We start from the raw sequence: 17092 nt of genomic DNA, 5'->3' as shown, positions 1-17092 counted from the left end.
CACTGCTTTTGGTGGTTCAACGTCACTTTTTCTGCGCTGACTCCGTCTTCTTGCTTCTCTTCCTCCCCTCTCATAACACTCCTCCCCTACATCGAGGTTCGCGGTTGCTTAATTTGAACCGTCCTCGACTTCTCACAAGTATCGCATCGAGTATTTCTCTCGCTACTTCGCATTTTCCTCCTCCTTCCTACGAAACCTCTTCGAATCGATAGTTGTATGTCTATTGATCCGATCTCGAACCACTAAAGGCGAGCAGCGCTCGTTTCGCCTCCACAACACTCAACTTCTACCATCCTGTCCGTCGCCCTCTCTCCTCATACGAAATATTACTACGAAAACTATCGCCTCTATCAACATGAAGGGCGGAAAAGGTTCTCGCGGTCGCTCGGGGGGCTCGGATCGTGGAGGCATTCGCAAGCGGGGTGCTGCGACACGGGTCGATCGAGAAGGTGATCTGATGATGGACGCTGGCTCTGCACGAAACCGTGGAAAGAAGGGTCGTGGCGATTCTGGCCGGTCGCAAGCAGCGAACAAAGCCATGGATGCGATCCAAAAGGCCATCTCCAGTAACTCAGACACTCAAGCGAACATCCGACAAGGAGGACGGGGAAGTGGTCTGGAACAGGTTATTGTTCGTGGCTGGAAGCAAAGCAAGGCAGCTTCTAATCGCGACGGCGGTCTTGAATCCCTCATCGCCTTCCTCGAAAAAAAACTCAGCCCACCCGACTCGAAAGCTGGCACACGCGCAAGGATTACAAAGGTATGTGCAACACCAGAACTGGCGGTCACCGACATCAATTATCAGCTTCGTCCTCTCCGATGTGCTCTCGTTTGCAGGGGTGGTGCGTTCAGAACGACGATCGGCACTTTCTTAGTCTCTCCTGGCGTTTGTTCTTTTGGATGAATGGCGCGGCTCGCAAGGTCCCTTATGCCTTACTAACGTTCATTAGTCGCGGGTTGAAGGCGACGCTCTTATCGTCTCTATTCGGCCAGAGTTGTTGGAAAGGATGCTTCAGCTCAATGGGTTTAGTTTTGCAGGTGCCCCTCTTACCACCGAAATGTATGATCCGTCTACTGGCGGATTATTGGACCAGCCTATGCTGTCTGCTATGGCACAAAATGGCGGCACATCCTCTGCTGCCGAGACCAAGGCGAAAATGACGACAATTCTCGGCAAGCGCTACACCCAGCAAACAAAGTTACTCGATCTTTCGAAGTTGGGAACCGATCCGGATCTGTTGGCTATGGGAATCTTTGGCAGCACCTCTACCGAGTCAAAATTCTTCCCGGCACTGATGAAGGTTTGGGAGCTGAATTTCGACAATGCCACGGCGCGCCGAGAGGCAGTGGAGAGTGTCAGTCTCGCTCATAACCAGCTTGCCAACATCACAGCTGTGACGACACTAGCATCGACAATTCCCGACCTGAAAAATCTGGACCTATCCAACAATGAATTCAAAGATGCGCAGTCCTTGATTGGATGGCGCTGGAAATTCCGGAACCTCGAATTTCTCGACCTATCAAACACTCCTTTTAGCGCCGACCCTACTTTCAAGGATACCATGCTGAAGTGGTATCCCAAGCTCCGGTTCCTGAACAATGTCGAAGTCCGCACCGCAGAAGAAATAGCGGCGCAGAAGAAGACTCCGATTCCAGTGCAGCCACCACACTTCCAGGACGACTCTCAGATCGCAGAGAACTTCGTCCGGGCTTTCTTCGCGGGCTACGACAACGACCGAAGCGGCATTCTTAGCAGTGTCTACGACAACCACACTACGTTCACTCTCAATGTGAACACATCGGCTCCCAGGGCCCAACAAACAGAAACAGCGCCCTGGGATGCTTATATTAAGAAAAGCAGAAACCTTCTCAAGATCAGCCATCTCCCTGCACGCATGTCTAGGGTATATACCGGTGCGGAGAAGATACGCGAGTTGTGGACTAGTCTTCCGGCGACAAGACATCCTGACATTGCGACGCACCCGGAAGAATGGCTTATCGAGTGCTACCCCATCCCAGGTCTTCCTGATATTTCTGGACAGAGCTCCACGGGTGTTGGTGGTCTTCTCATCATGGTGCACGGAAAGTTCGACGAGATAAACGGGGCCAAGGTTGAAACGCGCAGTTTCGATCGAACATTCATCATCGGGCCCGGTGGTGGTATGGGCGGAATTAGGGTCGTCAGTGATCTTCTCTGCTTGCGAGCCTATGGTGGACACGAGGCATGGATTCCAGAGGTTCCACCAGCCGCTCCCCAAGCAGCACCTCCAGCAGTTGCGGCTGCACCCGCAGCGCCTGCGGCACCTGCAGCACTACCCGTAGCTATTCCGGGTGCCCCCGAAGGCTACGGCATGCCGGCGCCTGGGAAAGCAGACACACAAGTCCAGCAAGAGCAGCTAGTACTTCAGATGAGCTCTAATACTCGGATGACCCTTCAGTACTCTGAGATGGCTTTGTCTGGAAACGGCTGGAATATGGAGGCTGCACTGAAGAACTTCGAGGAACTTAAGGTGAGTCTAGAGTGTGTTCTTCACATACAACCATGCGCTAATAAGCTTTTGCAGGCACAGGGAACACTGCCTCCAGATGCTTTTCTACCTGCAGCAGTGTAATATGACCAAGGAGGGAAGGGCCAATTCTTAAAAGTAAAAAATGAAAAAGAAAAAGGAAGAAAAAGAAGATATACCAAATGAACGAGGAAACAACTTCTCGAGCGATTCTCCTCCAGACTTAGTCTGGTCTTCGCATCCCCGGCTTTCGTCGGGAGGTTCCTGGTGGTGTTTGATCGGAGTCGACTGTCTCTTTATTTGTGATTTGCTGATGCATGGCTTGGGCGAATGGCTTCGGAGCTCGTTACAATTGCTTTAATTTCCCTTCGATGTATACTAAAAGACCACGATGATTTTCATGTCCATATAGACGAGACCTGCGGTACAAGGGGTGGTTCAATCAAACCAGAAACCTAGGATCGATTCTGGGGGCAATGACTTCCAGGTCGATGCCACTTGACCTATCCATCTATCTCTCTGAACAGCTTGTAGAATTGACCTTCATAAAAATAACATAAACATAGGATTATCATGCGCCTGTCCTGTTTCCGACGAACAGACAAGAGGCGATGACGAGGCCCGGCGGCGCGGGCAAAGCGCTAAGACTAAGAGCTGCCCGTGACTGACTGATTGACGGAGCCGGGCTGAGTTGTCGCCAACTTCCCGACCTGCGGCTCCGGCATCAACAACCTCCCCCGCGGTCCTTACAGCTTGTGGTTTTCGGGTTCTGTTCACTCCTTTGGTAGCCTTCGCTCTTGGGCTTATGTTTACATGTTGAATTGGCGGATGCCCCCTAGCTGGCATTGCAGCATGTGTCTGGCGTTGACGCTCAGGAGCTAATGGAATGTCCGCCACTACTACCACCACCCCCGGCCAAATGCCCTCCAACGGGGAGGGCCCCCTCGATACTTTGGACGCAGGTGAGGGCTGTCATTGACGACCTACCCCATCAGGGAGCTTGCTAATAGATCCAATCTCACAGCGGACTACGATCCGATCGACCACTTGAACTCAATCTTTTCCCACCCCTCCACCTTGTCGTCGGTGTCCCAGGTCTCCCAGTCCCTCCGCGAATATGAGGATGAGCTCGACAACGATATCGGCGCACTGGTCGAAGACCAGGTCACTTCCAATGCGGAGAGTGTCGAGCGCATCCAGGCCGCCAAGGCCGACTTGACGGAGCTGTTCAAGAAGATTGACGATGTGCGCGACCGCGCGTCCAGGACGGAGCTGGCCATTACGGAGATGACGGCGGATATCAAGCAGCTGGACAATGCGAAGAAGAACCTCACGCTGTCGATGACGGTCTTGAAGAGACTGCAGATGTTAACGACAGCCTATGACCAACTACGTTCTCTAGGCCGGACGCGGCAGTACCGCGACTGTGCTCAGCTGCTACAGGCGGTCATACAGTTGATGGCGCACTTCAAGTCGTATCGCTCGATCGATCAGATTGCGCTGCTCAGTCGGAACGTTGCGGATATACAACGGGAGCTTCTGGAGCAAGTCTGCGAGGACTTCGAGTTGGCGTTCGCGAAAGGGGAAGTTGGCCAAAAGAGGCACGTGCTCTCGGAGGGCTGCTTGGTCATGGATGCGCTTGGTGATCACGCAAAGTCTAGGTTGGTGACCTGGTATTGCAACTTCCAGCTACGTGAATATCGCCAGGTTTTTAGGAACAACGAAGAGGCCGGGTCACTGGACAATATCTCACGGCGGTATGCCTGGTTCAGGCGGATTCTGAAGAACTACGATGAGGAATATGCGCCCATCTTTCCCGCCTCCTGGAGGGTCAACGAGATTCTGGCGAACGTTTTCTGCGAAGGTACGCGGGAGGACTTTAAGGGCATTCTCTCCCGATCGGTGCGCAATGGCCAGACCATTGATGTCAACCTGCTACTGTCCTGTCTACAAGAGACGCTGGACTTTGAGCATTCCCTTGAACGGCGGTTTGTCAGTCCATCTCGGCCTTCGACTGATACGTTCGCCTCGAGTGAGGCACCAGTCTTTGGTCAAGCCATCTCAGAGGCATTCGAGCCCTACCTGAGCGTCTGGGTTGAGGCCCAGGACAAGCAGCTGGCTGCGCTTATCCCTAAATACCGCCAACAACCCGCGAAGCCAGCGGATGAAGAATTTGACTCGCACATTGTTATATCCTCTTCCACCGACCTATTCACGTTCTACCGGCATTCGTTGCAGCAATGCGCGAAGCTATCTACTGGCGCTAGCCTTGCGGAGCTTGCGAAGGTATTTGCGAAGTATCTCGATCAGTATGCACAGGTCCTGCTCTATTACATCAGTGAAAGGCCTACGGGTCACACTCCCTCGAAGGTACCAGGTACCGAGGAGCTTATCCTAGTACTCAACACTGCGGACTATTGCTATACGACCTGCAATCAATTAGAGGAAAAGATCAAGGGTAGGCTCGACAAAAACCTCAAACAGTCGGTGGACCTACAAAGTCAAGCGGACTCGTTCATGGGCATTGCTTCTGCAGCTGTTCGAGGACTGGTGCGTAAGGTCGAGATTGACCTGGAGCCCTGCTGGCGGGAGATGCGCAACACACCCTGGAACCGGCTGGAGGGCGTAAGCGATCAAAGCTCCTATGTCGGCGAGCTAATGTCCAAGACGCAGACAAGATGCTCTGAATTGTTGCAGCTGCTGCATAAGCAACAGTATGCCCGCGCATTCGCAGACCATGTTGTGGAGCTGATATCGAACGTGTTCATTGCGACTGTCTTCCAGTGCAAGCCGATCGCGGAGACTGGTGCGGAGCAGGTAGGTTCACTGTCTCAGCTTATATTGTAATGTTCATTGGAACTAACAGATGTTATCAGATGCTTCTGGATGCCTACACCCTCAAGACTGGCCTCTCGTCGCTCCTCCCCAGCCCCGCGCCAGCAGGTTTCGTAAAGCGCGTCAACGCCAGCTTTGCGAAGATCGAAGCCCTCCTCAAGACTCTCCAAGTTCAGCCATCTCCTCCTGAGGCCCTCGTCCAGGCCTACCTGGTCCACATCGCCGACCAAAACAACGCCAACTTCCGCAAGATCCTCGACATCAAGGGCATCCGCAGTCGCCAGGAACAAAACCACCTCTTAGAACTCTTCCAAATCCACCGAGCATCTGATCGCTACGCAGCGAACCTCCAGCAGAGCAACCCCATCTTGTCCGCCATGCAGGCCTCCGTGACACCATCCTCCGGCACCGTCTCGCAGGGCCTCGGTCTCGGCACTGCCGCAGCATCCATCGGCGCCTCCACCCGCTTCGACCCTACCATGCTCGGATCCGCCATCATCTCCGCCGCCAAAGACGGTGTAGATCGATTCGGGACGCCAATGAGCTCAGCCAACACGACTAACCTGACCCCAGGTGGTGGCGCCATATCCGGCGCCTTGACCAGTCCGGCCTCTACTCCTGGACCGTTGGGACAAACACAAACGCAAGGCGGGGAAAGCACCACCGCCGCAGGCAACCTGAACGAGAATCTGAAGAATATTGGAAAATTCTTCCGTCGGGATCTGGGTGGATTCGGAGGCAGGTTTGGACGGAGTGGTGATGATGGCAATTGATACTACTACTACTATTTTATGTATATTTTACAACCGTCTTAGCGAATAGCATATATCCTGTGTATTGACCCATTATTTGTATTATATTATCCGTTAAATCTGTAGCTTTATCTTAACTACGCCGATACCATTCATGAATGACAAACTCCTACTTACTCGGGCTATGGAACACTACCACTAGTATAACACCGAGCCATATATCTATAATTACCCACCACTAGAACCTAAATAATAAACAAAATCAAACCCTACCAACAAACATATAGTCTCACTCCACCAAGATACCACCAAGTTACCACCAAAACTCAAATCCCCTAACCACTGAACAAAACCCCAAATCCTCCCCCATACTTCTATTGTAAAGTACTACTACAAAGTAACTTACCAAGTCCGTAGCTAGTACACAGTTGGCCTTCACATACATATCCTCCCTCCCTGGATATGGATATATATCCAATTTCCCTCCCCGCTGACATAACATGTCTTCATGGTGTAGTTGGTTATCACGTGGGTCTCATATCACATCTTGAATATGACTAGGAAACATCTCAATTTCCTGGATATCCCAAGGCCGGGAGTTCGAACCTCCCTGAGGACATTTCTTTTTGTTTTTTCGTTGCTCTTTGTTTTTGTGGTTTCGTTGTGGAGGGTGTGCGGTGGTGGGGGGGTGTTTGCGGGCCGAGATATGTGGGTAAATAGTACAAAGTAAATTATGTTGGATTTGTGTTGTGTGTCGGGGTGTAATTTTCCTTGTTCTATCTTTTTTCCTCTTATTCTGGTATTTGAGGATGAGAATTGGGAGGTAAGGCGAAGGAGGTAGGACGTTGTCTCTGTTGTTTAGTATCGGGTGTGTCTATTTGGACTTCCAGAGGTTGAAGGCATAGCCATAAGATTACTCTATCGCTACATGGACGTTTGAACCCAGAAGCATGATATACCCAAGCCGTGCTGTGTAGTCTATAAACTAAGAAACGCTCAACCCTCCGACATGTTTCCCCGGAGTCAAGGAGAAAAGAAGCTGGCTCATATAACATCGTCTCTCATCCACTCATCAAATCCCAGAGGCCCCCATTCCCAATGAGAGAAAAAGGAAAAGAGAACATTATAGCATGGGAAACCACTGCGTGATGATGGTGAGGATGGTGGAAAACGCATCCAACGAAAAGAAAAGAAATCTCCATTTCATCTCCCGAATCTTAGTGCAAACGCCATCGCAGAAATAAGTCATCGCACGAACATAACAGAACCGAGCAGTACCGGGGCCGAAACCCCTCACATGGTATCATAAGCGAATTTCATCAAGCCCCAGCACAACATCATCACTCCTCATCTAAACTCCCCGTTTACTGCGATGCGCACTGCACACGCTCAGCGCCAGGAGGAACATCATCGTCATCCTCGTCCATGGAGTTGGCGGCACCGTGTGCGCGCGCCTGAGAGGTCTCGCTGCCATCGATGTCCTCCAGCTCGAAGTCCTCGATCATGGCGTCCTGCGGGGGCTGGGACTGCTCCATACGAGGAGGCAGGACCTGCTCGAGCAACTCGAGGTTCTTGAGCTGATCCTTCTCGGGGAACTTCACATCGAATTGGATGTAAAGGTTACCGAAGTCGTGGTGGCGGTAGGAAGGCATACCCTGGCCCTTGATAACCTTGATAGCACCTGCAGAGAGAACGTTAGACTGATGCGCCGAAGTCGAGGCTGGAGAGGGGAAGCACATACCAGGAGTGATGACCTCGCCTGGAGCGACGGTCACGGTCAACCACCGGTCATCAAGATGCTCAATGTTGATGGTACCACCGCCAAGAGCAGTGAGCAGGTCGATCTCGGCCTGGTAGAAGAGGTCGTCGTCCTTGCGCTGGAAGCGAGGGTGGGGCTTCTGCTCGATCTCGAAAACGACGTCGCCGGGCAGAACACCGGGCATCTGGTCACCCTCGCCGCGGAACTCAATCTTGTGGCCGTTCTTCACACCACGGTCAACGTGGACGTGGAGAACCTTGCGCTCCACGGTGGTCTTCTTGCCGTTACAGCGCTTGCAGCGGTCCTTCTCACGGATGATCTCACCCTCGCCATTGCAGTCGGGGCAAACGGTCTGGAATCGCTGGATCATGGGACCCATCTGGCGCATCATGGTCTTCATACCGGAACCATTGCAGCCGGTACACGACTTGACAGCACCCTCCTTACCACCGCGGCCATCACAACCCGGGCAGATGACGGACTTCTGAAGGGCCAGCTTCGAGACCTTACCGCGGTAGATATCCTCGAGGTTGACCTTGTGAACGTGGTGGATGGTGCGAGCCTTCTTGGGGCCCTGTTCACGCATGCCACCACCGAACATGCCACCGAAACCACCACCGCCGCCGAAGAACTGAGCGAAGAGGTCCTCGGCGCCCATACCACCGCCAGCACCGCCATGCTCAAGACCCTCCTCACCGAGCTGGTCGTAGAGGCTACGCTTCTGGGGGTCGGAGAGGGTTTCGTAAGCGTGAGACAATTCCTTGAACTTCTCAGCGGCCTCGGGGTTGTTCGTGTTTTTGTCTATGAAGATGTCGCGTTAGTAAACACCCCTAGATAATTCGTGAAAAGCACCGCTCTCGCGATTCAAGTTCGTACTTACCAGGGTGGTACTTCAGAGCACCCTTCTTGTAGGCAGACTTCAGTTGGGCCTCAGAAGCCGTCGGGGCAACCTAACCGCCTCACCGTTAGTTTCTGTGACGTGCAAAACCAGCCAAAGTTGGCGAAAACCCAGAACATACCCCCAAGATATCGTAAAACTTAGTTTCCTTGACCATTGTGATCTGTGTCTAGAAGAGAAAAAAATTCGGAAGAGGAAAGTTGGGCGACGAGGAGAAGCCGAGGGAAAATAAAGAAGAATCAAGAACTTTTCGGAGGGACGAAACGGAACAATCCGATCCTAGAAAACCTTACACCGGGGTATGGAACAGGTTGAAACAAAGAGGGCACAAAACCAAGGAGTGTAGAGAAGTCCTTGAAAAAGAGGGAGGAGTGGAAGAGACGAGGGGAGAGGAGTCTCGAAGGCGTGAGGGGGAACAAGTGAGAGGTGGAAGGAAGAAGGAAGAGTTGGAGAGAGAAGAGAGAGAGAGGGTCCGTCCGGGTGATAATCAAAGCCAGGAGAGAGAGAGCCAGAGAAGAGAGAAAGCGGCGACAGGGCGGCGGCTGAGACACAGTGAGAGGGTATCGTATGTGTAATCTGATTACCAGGACCAGGCACCAATCGACCTTTGATTTGCCGCACGAGCACAGTGAAGTCCCGCCAAGAGTTTCGAGATTTGTGTATCAAATACCGGAGATACGATGGGGCGAAACTCCGGGAAGTATAGAAATGCTGGAGAAGATGAGCGAACTGCGCTTCAACTGGCCGGAACTGGAGTTAAATAGGAAGATGGGGGGGAGGAGATGGAAATCTGAAAGGATCAGATCTTAACACGAAAGGAGAGATCGTCGGATGCTTTTGAACAAATTGTCATGACCACGATGACAACGTCTCAGGCTGAATGGAGTTGTTCTCTTTGCTTCGACAAGCCCCGTCACCCGCAGCCTTCATGGCCCGAGCGCGCCTTCCGACTGCTTCGATGCGATTCTGTGTCCTTCCACCGCTTTCGCAGCCTTTCCATCGCTGACAATCGCCCTGGTAATTACCGGTTCGTGACCGTGGAGAGAGCGTTGGTTGCATCCATTTTCTGGCTGTTTGACCAAAAGTTGTATGTATCACCGGGACTTTCCTTTCTATCTCGTTCGATACTACTACAACATGGAGGGGTGGTCCTAAAGTAAGCTGGTCCTTATTCCACAAGTCGGTAGTATGCGACAGGGTCTGCCTGGGTATTACAGTGCAATTATACACAGTTCACGAGGATCTTCACACTAAATAAAGTACTAAATGCTGTGTATTGTGTAGCATCCCTCCATCCACACTCACTTATTACATAACACTCCCATCTTACATGTAAAAAATACCTATCCAGTATATTACAACTGGAAAAATCCAAGAAAGAAAAGTAAAAAAGGAGGAAACTGCAAAATTAAACTTTGACGTAGCCGCCCGGATCTGCCTTGTCTTGTCTCCAGGTCAGATTCTTTTTCTTTTCTTTTGCCTCAGGCACCGGGATTGTGGCGGGCGGTGGCTGATTGTCGGCTTATCGATAAGGAGAGGCGATTAGCCCGATGCGGAAGGAGGGGAAGAAAAAGCCTGTCGGGAATTTCCCCACCTGGAGATTACTATTCATTATTCCTCGCGATCGCTAATTGCCGGTGGGCTTCGGATTAACTGGAAAATGCCTGGTACGTATACTCTACGGTTTCTTCTGCTGTAGAGGCAATTCATTGTCCCGGGTACCAGACCACCAAGGAATAAAGTCAATCCTATGGTTCTTGCCATGACGGTGGAGCAAAGGTTCAGAGATTGATCTCTGCGATAAGAGATACCACTATGTAGTGGCAGATAGTAAGTGGCATGGGGTTTGCGCGGGATGACCCCGAATTTATCAGCCATTGCTAGCTTGTTCTTGTAACTTATTAGATTGTGAATGAATAGTTACAAGATGGATATTATAATCCCGGCCTTATTGATCCAGATAAGATGTCTCATATACAATTAACTCGTACCACATTAAGTTATAGTTATATACGAGACATGAAATGTCAAGCATCTGGCTTGCGCTTATGCATGTCGATCCCCAAGCACCCTCGAAAAGCACCTTATGCATGACCATAACCCAAGAAAGTCTATCACATGCACACATAAACAATGAATTTGTTATCAAGTACGAATGTATCAACATCCCCTATCTCAATGACAGCACCTACTATCTCCCCTCTCATTATCATGAAGCTCCGCACGTCCAGCCCGATGCGGGTCAGTCCGGCAGTTAACCACACAGAGTTTGCTCCGGCTTGATGCTACCCCATCTTTTCTATCTTTCTCCCATTACCCCTCCAATCGCTCTATATTCCATAATCCAATTACTACTCTACATCAAACACAAACCATCATGGAGTCTGACGCCGGATTCATCGCTGCTGTGGAAGAAGCCAAGCAAGGCGCTGCTGAGGGTGGTGTGCCCATTGGAGCTTGTTTGGTCTCCAAGGATGGCAAGATTCTAGGCCGCGGTCACAATATGCGCGTTCAGAAGGGTAGTCCGGTGTTGCATGTTCGTTGATCTCTTTCCTGTCTTCAAGTGGTCATTTGGCTCTGACTCATTCTAATAACGACGATCATAGGCTGAGATGTCCGCGCTCGAGAACTCCGGTCGTTTGCCCGCTTCGGCCTACGAGGGCGCTACTATGTACACCACCCTGTCGCCGTGCGACATGTGCACCGGTGCTTGCATCCTCTACAAGGTTAAGCGCGTTGTCGTGGGCGAGAACAAGAGCTTCATGGGTGGTGAGGACTACCTTAAGAGCCGCGGGAAGGAGGTTGTGGTTTTGGACAACGCAGAGTGTAAGCAGCTCATGGAGAAGTTTATGAAGGAGAAGCCGGAACTTTGGTAGGTTTCCCATGCATCTCATTGAAATGGTCTAGATATTTGTTGGAACGTAAGCTGACTGTGAGACGTCTTTGCAGGAACGAGGACATTTCCGTCTGAGTTTTTGAATTTCGTGAAGGTGTCAACGACATTGCTGGCTAGGCTCTCATGTACATAATCAAGAATTGGAAGCTAGTTCTGGTCGCATTGAGCCCCAATCTACACCGTCAGACGGTGGATCTCCTCGAAGAAGAACTTGAGATCATCCGGGTTGACGAAAGGAGTCACACCTGTGTAACATTAGCATTGTAGCAATTCGCCCAGTTGCTGGAGGTGCTTACCGTGACCCAAGTTGGCAATCCAGCCTTGCTTGCCTTTCTCGAAGCCCCGAGCCATGGTCTCCACAGCCTCCGTGATAGCCTCGCGACCTCCATAGAGAACACCGGGGTCAGCGTTTCCCTGGATCGTCACCCGACCGTTGGCAATCCGTCTAGCCTCAGCGGGGTCATGCAGCCAGTCCAAGCCAACAACGTTGTAGCCCGACTCGCAAAGATCCTCAAGACCGAACCACGCACCCTTCGCGAAGACAGTCATCGGGACAGGCTCCAGTCCCATCTCCTTCAACTTCTTAGGCAGGTTTGCCGAAATGTGACGCAAGTAGGGAAGAGAGAACGACTTGAAAGCGGCCGGAGACAGCTCACCCGCCCAGGAGTCGAAGACCTGTACCAGCTGAGCACCAGCAGCAACCTGAAGCGCCAGGTATTCGACACAGATCTCGGCGATCTTCTGCAGGAGAGCCTGCGACTCCTTGGGGTACTTGTAGATCCACTTCTTCGACTGGACGAACAGCTTCGTGCCGCCTCCCTCTACCATGTAGCACAGCAGAGTCCACGGGGCACCGCAAAAGCCGATCAACGGCACACGACCCTGCAGCTTGTGGCGGGTGAGGGTAATAGCCTTGTAGACGTAGTCGAGCTCCGACTTGACATCCACCTCCTTCTGCATCACTTTCTCGTACTGTCCGTCATCGGGCGACTGGAGCGGTTCGGGGAAATGGGGACCCTTCTTGTCGACCATCTCAACCTGCATTCCCATGGCCTGGGGAATGACCAGAATATCGGAGAAGATAATAGCGGCATCGATGAGTCCGGCGTAGCGGTCGATGGGCTGGAGCGTCAACGTCGATGCGACTTCGGGGTCGCGGCAGCATTCGAAAAAGTCGCGGCCAGCCTTGGCTTCATGGTACTCTGGGAGGTAACGGCCAGCTATATAAGAAGCACAACATGGTCAGTTATCAGAGAGAATTAATTTACTCGAGTGTCAAAAGAGTGCAAAACGAGAAGTTTGTAGAGAGAGGCGTACCTTGCCGCATAACCCATATCGGAGGACGCTGGACTTTCTCGCCTGCAATGGTATCAGTCCCATGTCTTCGAATATAATGTTAGAGATCAAAATTACCCCTAGCTGCCCTCAGCAAGAGGTCGTTCTTCAATGGCTCGAATTGATGCTGCATTTTGATGTGGGATGTGGGAGTGATGGAGGGGACCTTGCGGAGGAGGGGCTTGCGACATGCAAGTCCTGCCACCGTTCGCGGCCTCGGGCCGGAACTCGACTCGTCCTCCGTGGCTCAGGTAAGCTTCAAGCTGTTCGAAAGCCTGGAACATCTGCTTAATCTACTTCAATTGGAATATGTTACGCAATTTGAAAATAACTATGTAGCGATGTGATGTTGCTATCATTGTAAATTCTATGTGTATTGAAAATGTTCCTCCCACGCGCCCTGACAGCGGCAACCAATACAATGCCCATGAAATCCTTCACAGCCAACAACAGCCTCATGTACTACGCTCTTCTAGCCGCTACTTGTACACAACCACAGAACAAGCCTCTGGGGTAACGAACAGCGCGACGGCCTTACGTCCGGGCTACATTTGATCTGTGAACCTGAGAAAGCTGTTAGCTATCGGACCATTAAAGGTAATGTGTGACAAAAAGGCAAATTGAATGAGATGGTGTCAGCAAAAAATTAGAGTGTTTGTTGTTGCTGTTTTTGTTCGTCAAAGCAAGTAGCTCTGGGTTAAAAATGTATCATCATATCACCGGGGAGTGGGCATATATGCGAAGCAAGAAAAACCAAAGAATTGTTGAAAGCTCACCTTTTTCAGTTCATCAGATCAGGGAACGTTACTACGTCCCTATCTAGATGAAAGAAGATCATTGTTTCATGACCATGACAATCATTTTCATTTACCCAATCGTCAAGACCGGCAAGAAAAGTATCTAATACATGGCAGTCGTATCCCGTGAAGCATTGACACGAGACGTTTAGTCGAAGAGGCCGAAGCCCATGTCCTCGTCGGACTCCTCCTCTTCCTCCTTGGGAGCCTCAGCGGCGGGAGCACCACCGGCAGCAGGGGCAGCGGCAGCGGCAGGAGCAGCGGAGGCGTAAGCGTCAGGGTTGGCGATACGGTCCTTGAGCTCCTCAATCTCGGGCCAGCTGTACTCGGTCTCAACAGCAACGGCAAGAACCTTCTTGTAGCTGTTGACCAGGGAGTGCATGACAGCGGGGAGAGTGGGGTAGTTAACAGCCAGGGAGATGGTGGTGATGGTGTTAATGGCGCTGGAGAAGGCCTCAAGGAGCTGAGACTCCTCGATGTCCAGAACAGCAGAGCTGAAGCACTGACCCTGGTCGTAGACCTGCTGGATGGTCATACCATAGGTGAAGGGAGAGATGTTGAGCATGTTCAACAGGGTGGCCTCAGAGGGACCGACCTTGCTTCCAGCCTCAACGAGCTTGAGGTCGGTGGTAATTTCAATGGTACCACGAGCAATCTTGGTGGGGACACCGAGAGCCTGGAAGAAAGAGGTCTTACCGGGTTCCATACCGGTGTTACCGGCGGGAATCCAGACATCGCCAGGGGCGATGGCACCGGCACGGGCGGGAGCAGCGACACGGTTGGCCAGGATCTTCTCCTTGGTGGACTTGAGGTCACCGTTGGTGAAGATGAAACCAACGTTACCTGCAAAAGAGAGCGAAAGTTAGCCAATTGACATCATTGCATACTCTGGAAGCAATTTCACTTACCCTTAACGAAGGGGAGCAGACGCTCGTACTCGGGGTTGTCGTTGACAAAGCCCTTGATGGCACGGCGAACCTAAAAAATTCGTCAGCATGCAAACCAAGCACCGGTAATTTCAGAGGATCACATACCATGGTGTTCTTACCCATCAGGACGACACCCTCGCCACGGAGACTCAGACGAATCTCGTGCATCTGCTGAGAGCTGACATTGTCGACACCGACAATGAAGACCGTCTTGTACTCATCGAGAAGGGCCTTGAGCTTCTCGAAGTAAGCGGCCTTGGTAGCAGACTTGCCCCCCATGTCTCCTTAATTCGCTGAAGATAGGATGTTTAAGGGCAAGTGAAATGTTTCGACTTTCGTGGTTGTCCGATCTGAATCGTGACGATGAAGTTCGAAAAGTACGGAAGGTCGCGCCGATTTTGGGAAATTCTTGGTTGTGGCCTCGCTTGTTTCCCAGTCACGTGGGCCCCGCTTTCCTCCGGCCCAGTTGGGAAGGCGGTCGGGCGCGCGGAGATGCGGCCATGATGCGGCGGGACATCGACTTTTTACGGCGATCTACTGCGACGGCGGAGAAGAGGCCTTACTTTGTGCTTCTATATTTCGTTCGTTTACACTCTCAGTCAATTCTTCCAAAATGTCTGCGCAATTCCAACATCCCTTGCAATGCCTCCGTTTGGTGCAGAGGTCACCTACGAACATTCTGATAGGGTCAGCGGGCTCCAAGCTGTACTCCTACTCCGCAGAGACTGGCCAGCGACTGGCGGTTTGGCCAGCAGATGTCGCTTCGAGTGAAACCAACCCTGTTGACGCAGAGTCCACTGCCGAGCAGGGGCCCCCAGAGAAGAAGCGGAAGGTCTCATCGTCAGAATCCCAATCAATCGAGAAGCCTGCCTGGTCAAACATCCCCATAGTAATTGGCACTTCGAACGGCGAGCACATAGTTGCGCTTACCGCCGAAGATAAGTGCGTCCGTGTCTTCCAGCTTCAGGAAGATGGTTCTTTTGTTCAACTGAGCGAGAGGTGAGTGAATATCTTCCCCATCAATTCTGGCTCAGGATCTGGAAATTCATACTTTATACAGAGCCATGCCCAAGCGACCCTCCGCCATTACCCTCACTGATGACGACAACACTATCCTGTGTGGTGACAAATTTGGAGATGTCTACTCGTTGCCACTGATCCCAGGCGACAAGATTCCTGTGGTTACGAAAGCCCTCAGAAGCGCAAAACTCAGCCATCCGGCGGCAACAAACCTGACCGTGCATACGAAGGGCAACCTACGAGCCTTGGAACAACAATTACGTCTAGCGAGCGAAGGAAAGAGGGATGAGAAGTCCTCTGGACCGATTTTCGAACACAAAGTCTTGCTTGGCCATGTGTCGCTGCTCACGGACATGGCTTATGTCTCGCTTCCGGTGGATGGAAACAAGAAGCGCAGCTACATCCTGACCGCCGACCGAGATGAACATATCCGTGTCTCCCGTGGTCCTCCTCAAGCCCATGTCATTGAAAACTACTGCTTGGGCCATACTTCATTCATCAGCAAGCTTTGTGTGCCTCAGTGGGCACCCCAGTATCTCGTTTCTGGCGGAGGCGACAACTACCTGCTCGTTTGGAACTGGGCTGAAGGCCGTATTCTCCAGAAGGTTTCCCTAGTAGACGAGGCATCGGAAGCTACAGAGGTTGCAGTGCAGGGTATCTGGGCGACAACCCTTGGAGACCTGCGTATCATCCTTGTCGCACTTCACGGGTGAGTTTTCTTTACACCTCCTATATAATCACTACCGAGTACATATTCTAACCGGAGTAGATCATCCCGTCTGCAATGCTTCACGCTGGAATCCGACGGCACCCTGAAAACACAAGCCTCCATCCAACTCTCCGGCAACGTCCTCGACCTCACCCCCGTCGAGAAAGACAACACTATCCTTGTCTCCGTCGACTCTATCCGCCAGTCTGACTCCACTCAAGAATGGAGAGCCAGCCCCGCCTCCCCCTCCACCCTGGTTGAAGCATTCCACGTCAAGAGCGGCAACGACAGCTTGGAATGGGAGCCGACCGCGGCGTCTGTGACCGATAAGATCAACTCCACCGGTACGGAAGAAGTCCCAGCCACCACGGAGGAGAAGCAACGGAAGGAACTGAACGACTCGCTATATGGATTGGGACATCTTCGGAAGAGGAAGGGTGAAGATGAGTGAAAGGGGGAGATAGAGGAAGAAAAGTTTGGTCTTTTGCGAATAGATAATAGTATACTCGTCGCGAGGAATGTATATACCTGTCAACCGTCAACGAGTTCTTGAAATGCTTTTGCTAGCGGTCTATGCATTTTACTTGCTATCGTTCCATTTTCTACTATACAATGAAGCAGTGATTCGTAGAGAAATGAGTTATCAGTTCTACAG

General features: G+C 51.7%; 8 protein-coding genes and 1 non-coding gene across 9 annotated transcripts; 5 read left to right on the top strand and 4 right to left on the bottom strand.

The window, feature by feature from the left end:
• Positions 1 to 355: 355 nt before the first annotated feature.
• On the top strand, positions 356 to 3005 carry BO87DRAFT_354007 (mRNA export factor mexA; the record flags this gene model as incomplete). Its single annotated transcript, XM_025621263.1, has 3 exons — positions 356 to 760; positions 951 to 2510; positions 2565 to 3005. The coding sequence occupies 3 exons, from the start codon at positions 356 to 358 to the stop codon at positions 2610 to 2612; spliced, it is 2013 nt and encodes a 670-aa protein (XP_025482175.1). The 3' UTR covers positions 2613 to 3005.
• A 227-nt stretch (positions 3006 to 3232) lies between these two features.
• BO87DRAFT_329704 (putative GARP complex subunit Vps53) lies at positions 3233 to 6175 on the top strand. Its single transcript, XM_025620269.1, has 3 exons — positions 3233 to 3469; positions 3532 to 5324; positions 5384 to 6175. The coding sequence occupies exons 1-3, from the start codon at positions 3394 to 3396 to the stop codon at positions 6113 to 6115; spliced, it is 2601 nt and encodes an 866-aa protein (XP_025482174.1). The 5' UTR covers positions 3233 to 3393; the 3' UTR covers positions 6116 to 6175.
• A 421-nt stretch (positions 6176 to 6596) lies between these two features.
• On the top strand, positions 6597 to 6713 carry BO87DRAFT_t113. The gene has a single exon. It is a non-coding gene; the product is annotated as a tRNA-Met (tRNA).
• Positions 6714 to 7032: 319 nt separating this feature from the next.
• Positions 7033 to 8908, bottom strand: BO87DRAFT_414045 (type I HSP40 co-chaperone YDJ1; the record flags this gene model as incomplete). Its single annotated transcript, XM_025626608.1, has 4 exons — positions 7033 to 7775; positions 7836 to 8654; positions 8734 to 8803; positions 8873 to 8908. The coding sequence occupies 4 exons, from the start codon at positions 8906 to 8908 to the stop codon at positions 7459 to 7461; spliced, it is 1242 nt and encodes a 413-aa protein (XP_025482173.1). The 3' UTR covers positions 7033 to 7458.
• Positions 8909 to 10329: 1421 nt separating this feature from the next.
• Positions 10330 to 10831, bottom strand: BO87DRAFT_228938 (uncharacterized protein). The gene has a single exon (XM_025618745.1). The coding sequence runs from the start codon at positions 10627 to 10629 to the stop codon at positions 10363 to 10365; it is 267 nt and encodes an 88-aa protein (XP_025482172.1). The 5' UTR covers positions 10630 to 10831; the 3' UTR covers positions 10330 to 10362.
• BO87DRAFT_374378 (cytosine deaminase) lies at positions 10742 to 11848 on the top strand. Its single transcript, XM_025622773.1, has 3 exons — positions 10742 to 11287; positions 11358 to 11623; positions 11701 to 11848. Exons 1-3 carry the CDS (start codon positions 11129 to 11131, stop codon positions 11720 to 11722), a joined length of 447 nt encoding a protein of 148 aa, XP_025482171.1. The 5' UTR covers positions 10742 to 11128; the 3' UTR covers positions 11723 to 11848.
• On the bottom strand, positions 11661 to 13160 carry BO87DRAFT_329695 (uroporphyrinogen decarboxylase HEM12). The gene is made up of 4 exons (XM_025620268.1): positions 13061 to 13160; positions 12965 to 13006; positions 11944 to 12867; positions 11661 to 11892 (listed from the first exon to the last, which is right to left on the bottom strand). Exons 1-4 carry the CDS (start codon positions 13113 to 13115, stop codon positions 11822 to 11824), a joined length of 1092 nt encoding a protein of 363 aa, XP_025482170.1. The 5' UTR covers positions 13116 to 13160; the 3' UTR covers positions 11661 to 11821.
• Positions 13161 to 13927: 767 nt separating this feature from the next.
• On the bottom strand, positions 13928 to 14987 carry BO87DRAFT_302899 (60S ribosomal protein uL10; the record flags this gene model as incomplete). Its single annotated transcript, XM_025619224.1, has 3 exons — positions 13928 to 14622; positions 14688 to 14757; positions 14814 to 14987. 3 exons carry the CDS (start codon positions 14985 to 14987, stop codon positions 13928 to 13930), a joined length of 939 nt encoding a protein of 312 aa, XP_025482169.1.
• Positions 14988 to 15245: 258 nt separating this feature from the next.
• trm82 (putative tRNA methyltransferase) lies at positions 15246 to 17032 on the top strand. The gene is made up of 3 exons (XM_025620267.1): positions 15246 to 15707; positions 15769 to 16437; positions 16498 to 17032. The coding sequence occupies exons 1-3, from the start codon at positions 15322 to 15324 to the stop codon at positions 16886 to 16888; spliced, it is 1446 nt and encodes a 481-aa protein (XP_025482168.1). The 5' UTR covers positions 15246 to 15321; the 3' UTR covers positions 16889 to 17032.
• The last annotated feature ends 60 nt before the right edge of the window (positions 17033 to 17092 follow it).

The sequence above is a fragment of the Aspergillus neoniger genome, assembly GCF_003184625.1.
Source record: "Aspergillus neoniger CBS 115656 unplaced genomic scaffold BO87scaffold_8, whole genome shotgun sequence".
Lineage (NCBI taxonomy): Eukaryota > Fungi > Ascomycota > Eurotiomycetes > Eurotiales > Aspergillaceae > Aspergillus > Aspergillus neoniger.
This window is presented reverse-complemented; position numbering and strand designations above follow the sequence as displayed.

Excerpts from the sequence above, each read along its gene's own strand:
- BO87DRAFT_329704 (XM_025620269.1), top strand. The coding sequence starts at position 3,394 with ATGTCCGCCACTACTACCACCACCCCCGGCCAAATGCCCTCCAACGGG. Across the intron at positions 3,470-3,531 it reads CCTCGATACTTTGGACGCAG|CGGACTACGATCCGATCGAC; the intron begins GTGAGGGCTGTC and ends CCAATCTCACAG. Across the intron at positions 5,325-5,383 it reads CGGAGACTGGTGCGGAGCAG|ATGCTTCTGGATGCCTACAC; the intron begins GTAGGTTCACTG and ends AGATGTTATCAG.
- BO87DRAFT_228938 (XM_025618745.1), bottom strand. The coding sequence starts at position 10,629 with ATGGCTGATAAATTCGGGGTCATCCCGCGCAAACCCCATGCCACTTAC.
- BO87DRAFT_374378 (XM_025622773.1), top strand. The coding sequence starts at position 11,129 with ATGGAGTCTGACGCCGGATTCATCGCTGCTGTGGAAGAAGCCAAGCAA. Across the intron at positions 11,288-11,357 it reads AGGGTAGTCCGGTGTTGCAT|GCTGAGATGTCCGCGCTCGA; the intron begins GTTCGTTGATCT and ends CGACGATCATAG. Across the intron at positions 11,624-11,700 it reads AAGGAGAAGCCGGAACTTTG|GAACGAGGACATTTCCGTCT; the intron begins GTAGGTTTCCCA and ends ACGTCTTTGCAG.
- BO87DRAFT_329695 (XM_025620268.1), bottom strand. The coding sequence starts at position 13,115 with ATGCAGCATCAATTCGAGCCATTGAAGAACGACCTCTTGCTGAGGGCA. Across the intron at positions 13,007-13,060 it reads CTTGCTGAGGGCAGCTAGGG|GCGAGAAAGTCCAGCGTCCT; the intron begins GTAATTTTGATC and ends ATACCATTGCAG. Across the intron at positions 11,893-11,943 it reads GATTGCCAACTTGGGTCACG|GTGTGACTCCTTTCGTCAAC; the intron begins GTAAGCACCTCC and ends AATGTTACACAG.
- trm82 (XM_025620267.1), top strand. The coding sequence starts at position 15,322 with ATGTCTGCGCAATTCCAACATCCCTTGCAATGCCTCCGTTTGGTGCAG. Across the intron at positions 15,708-15,768 it reads TTTGTTCAACTGAGCGAGAG|AGCCATGCCCAAGCGACCCT; the intron begins GTGAGTGAATAT and ends TACTTTATACAG. Across the intron at positions 16,438-16,497 it reads ATCCTTGTCGCACTTCACGG|ATCATCCCGTCTGCAATGCT; the intron begins GTGAGTTTTCTT and ends TAACCGGAGTAG.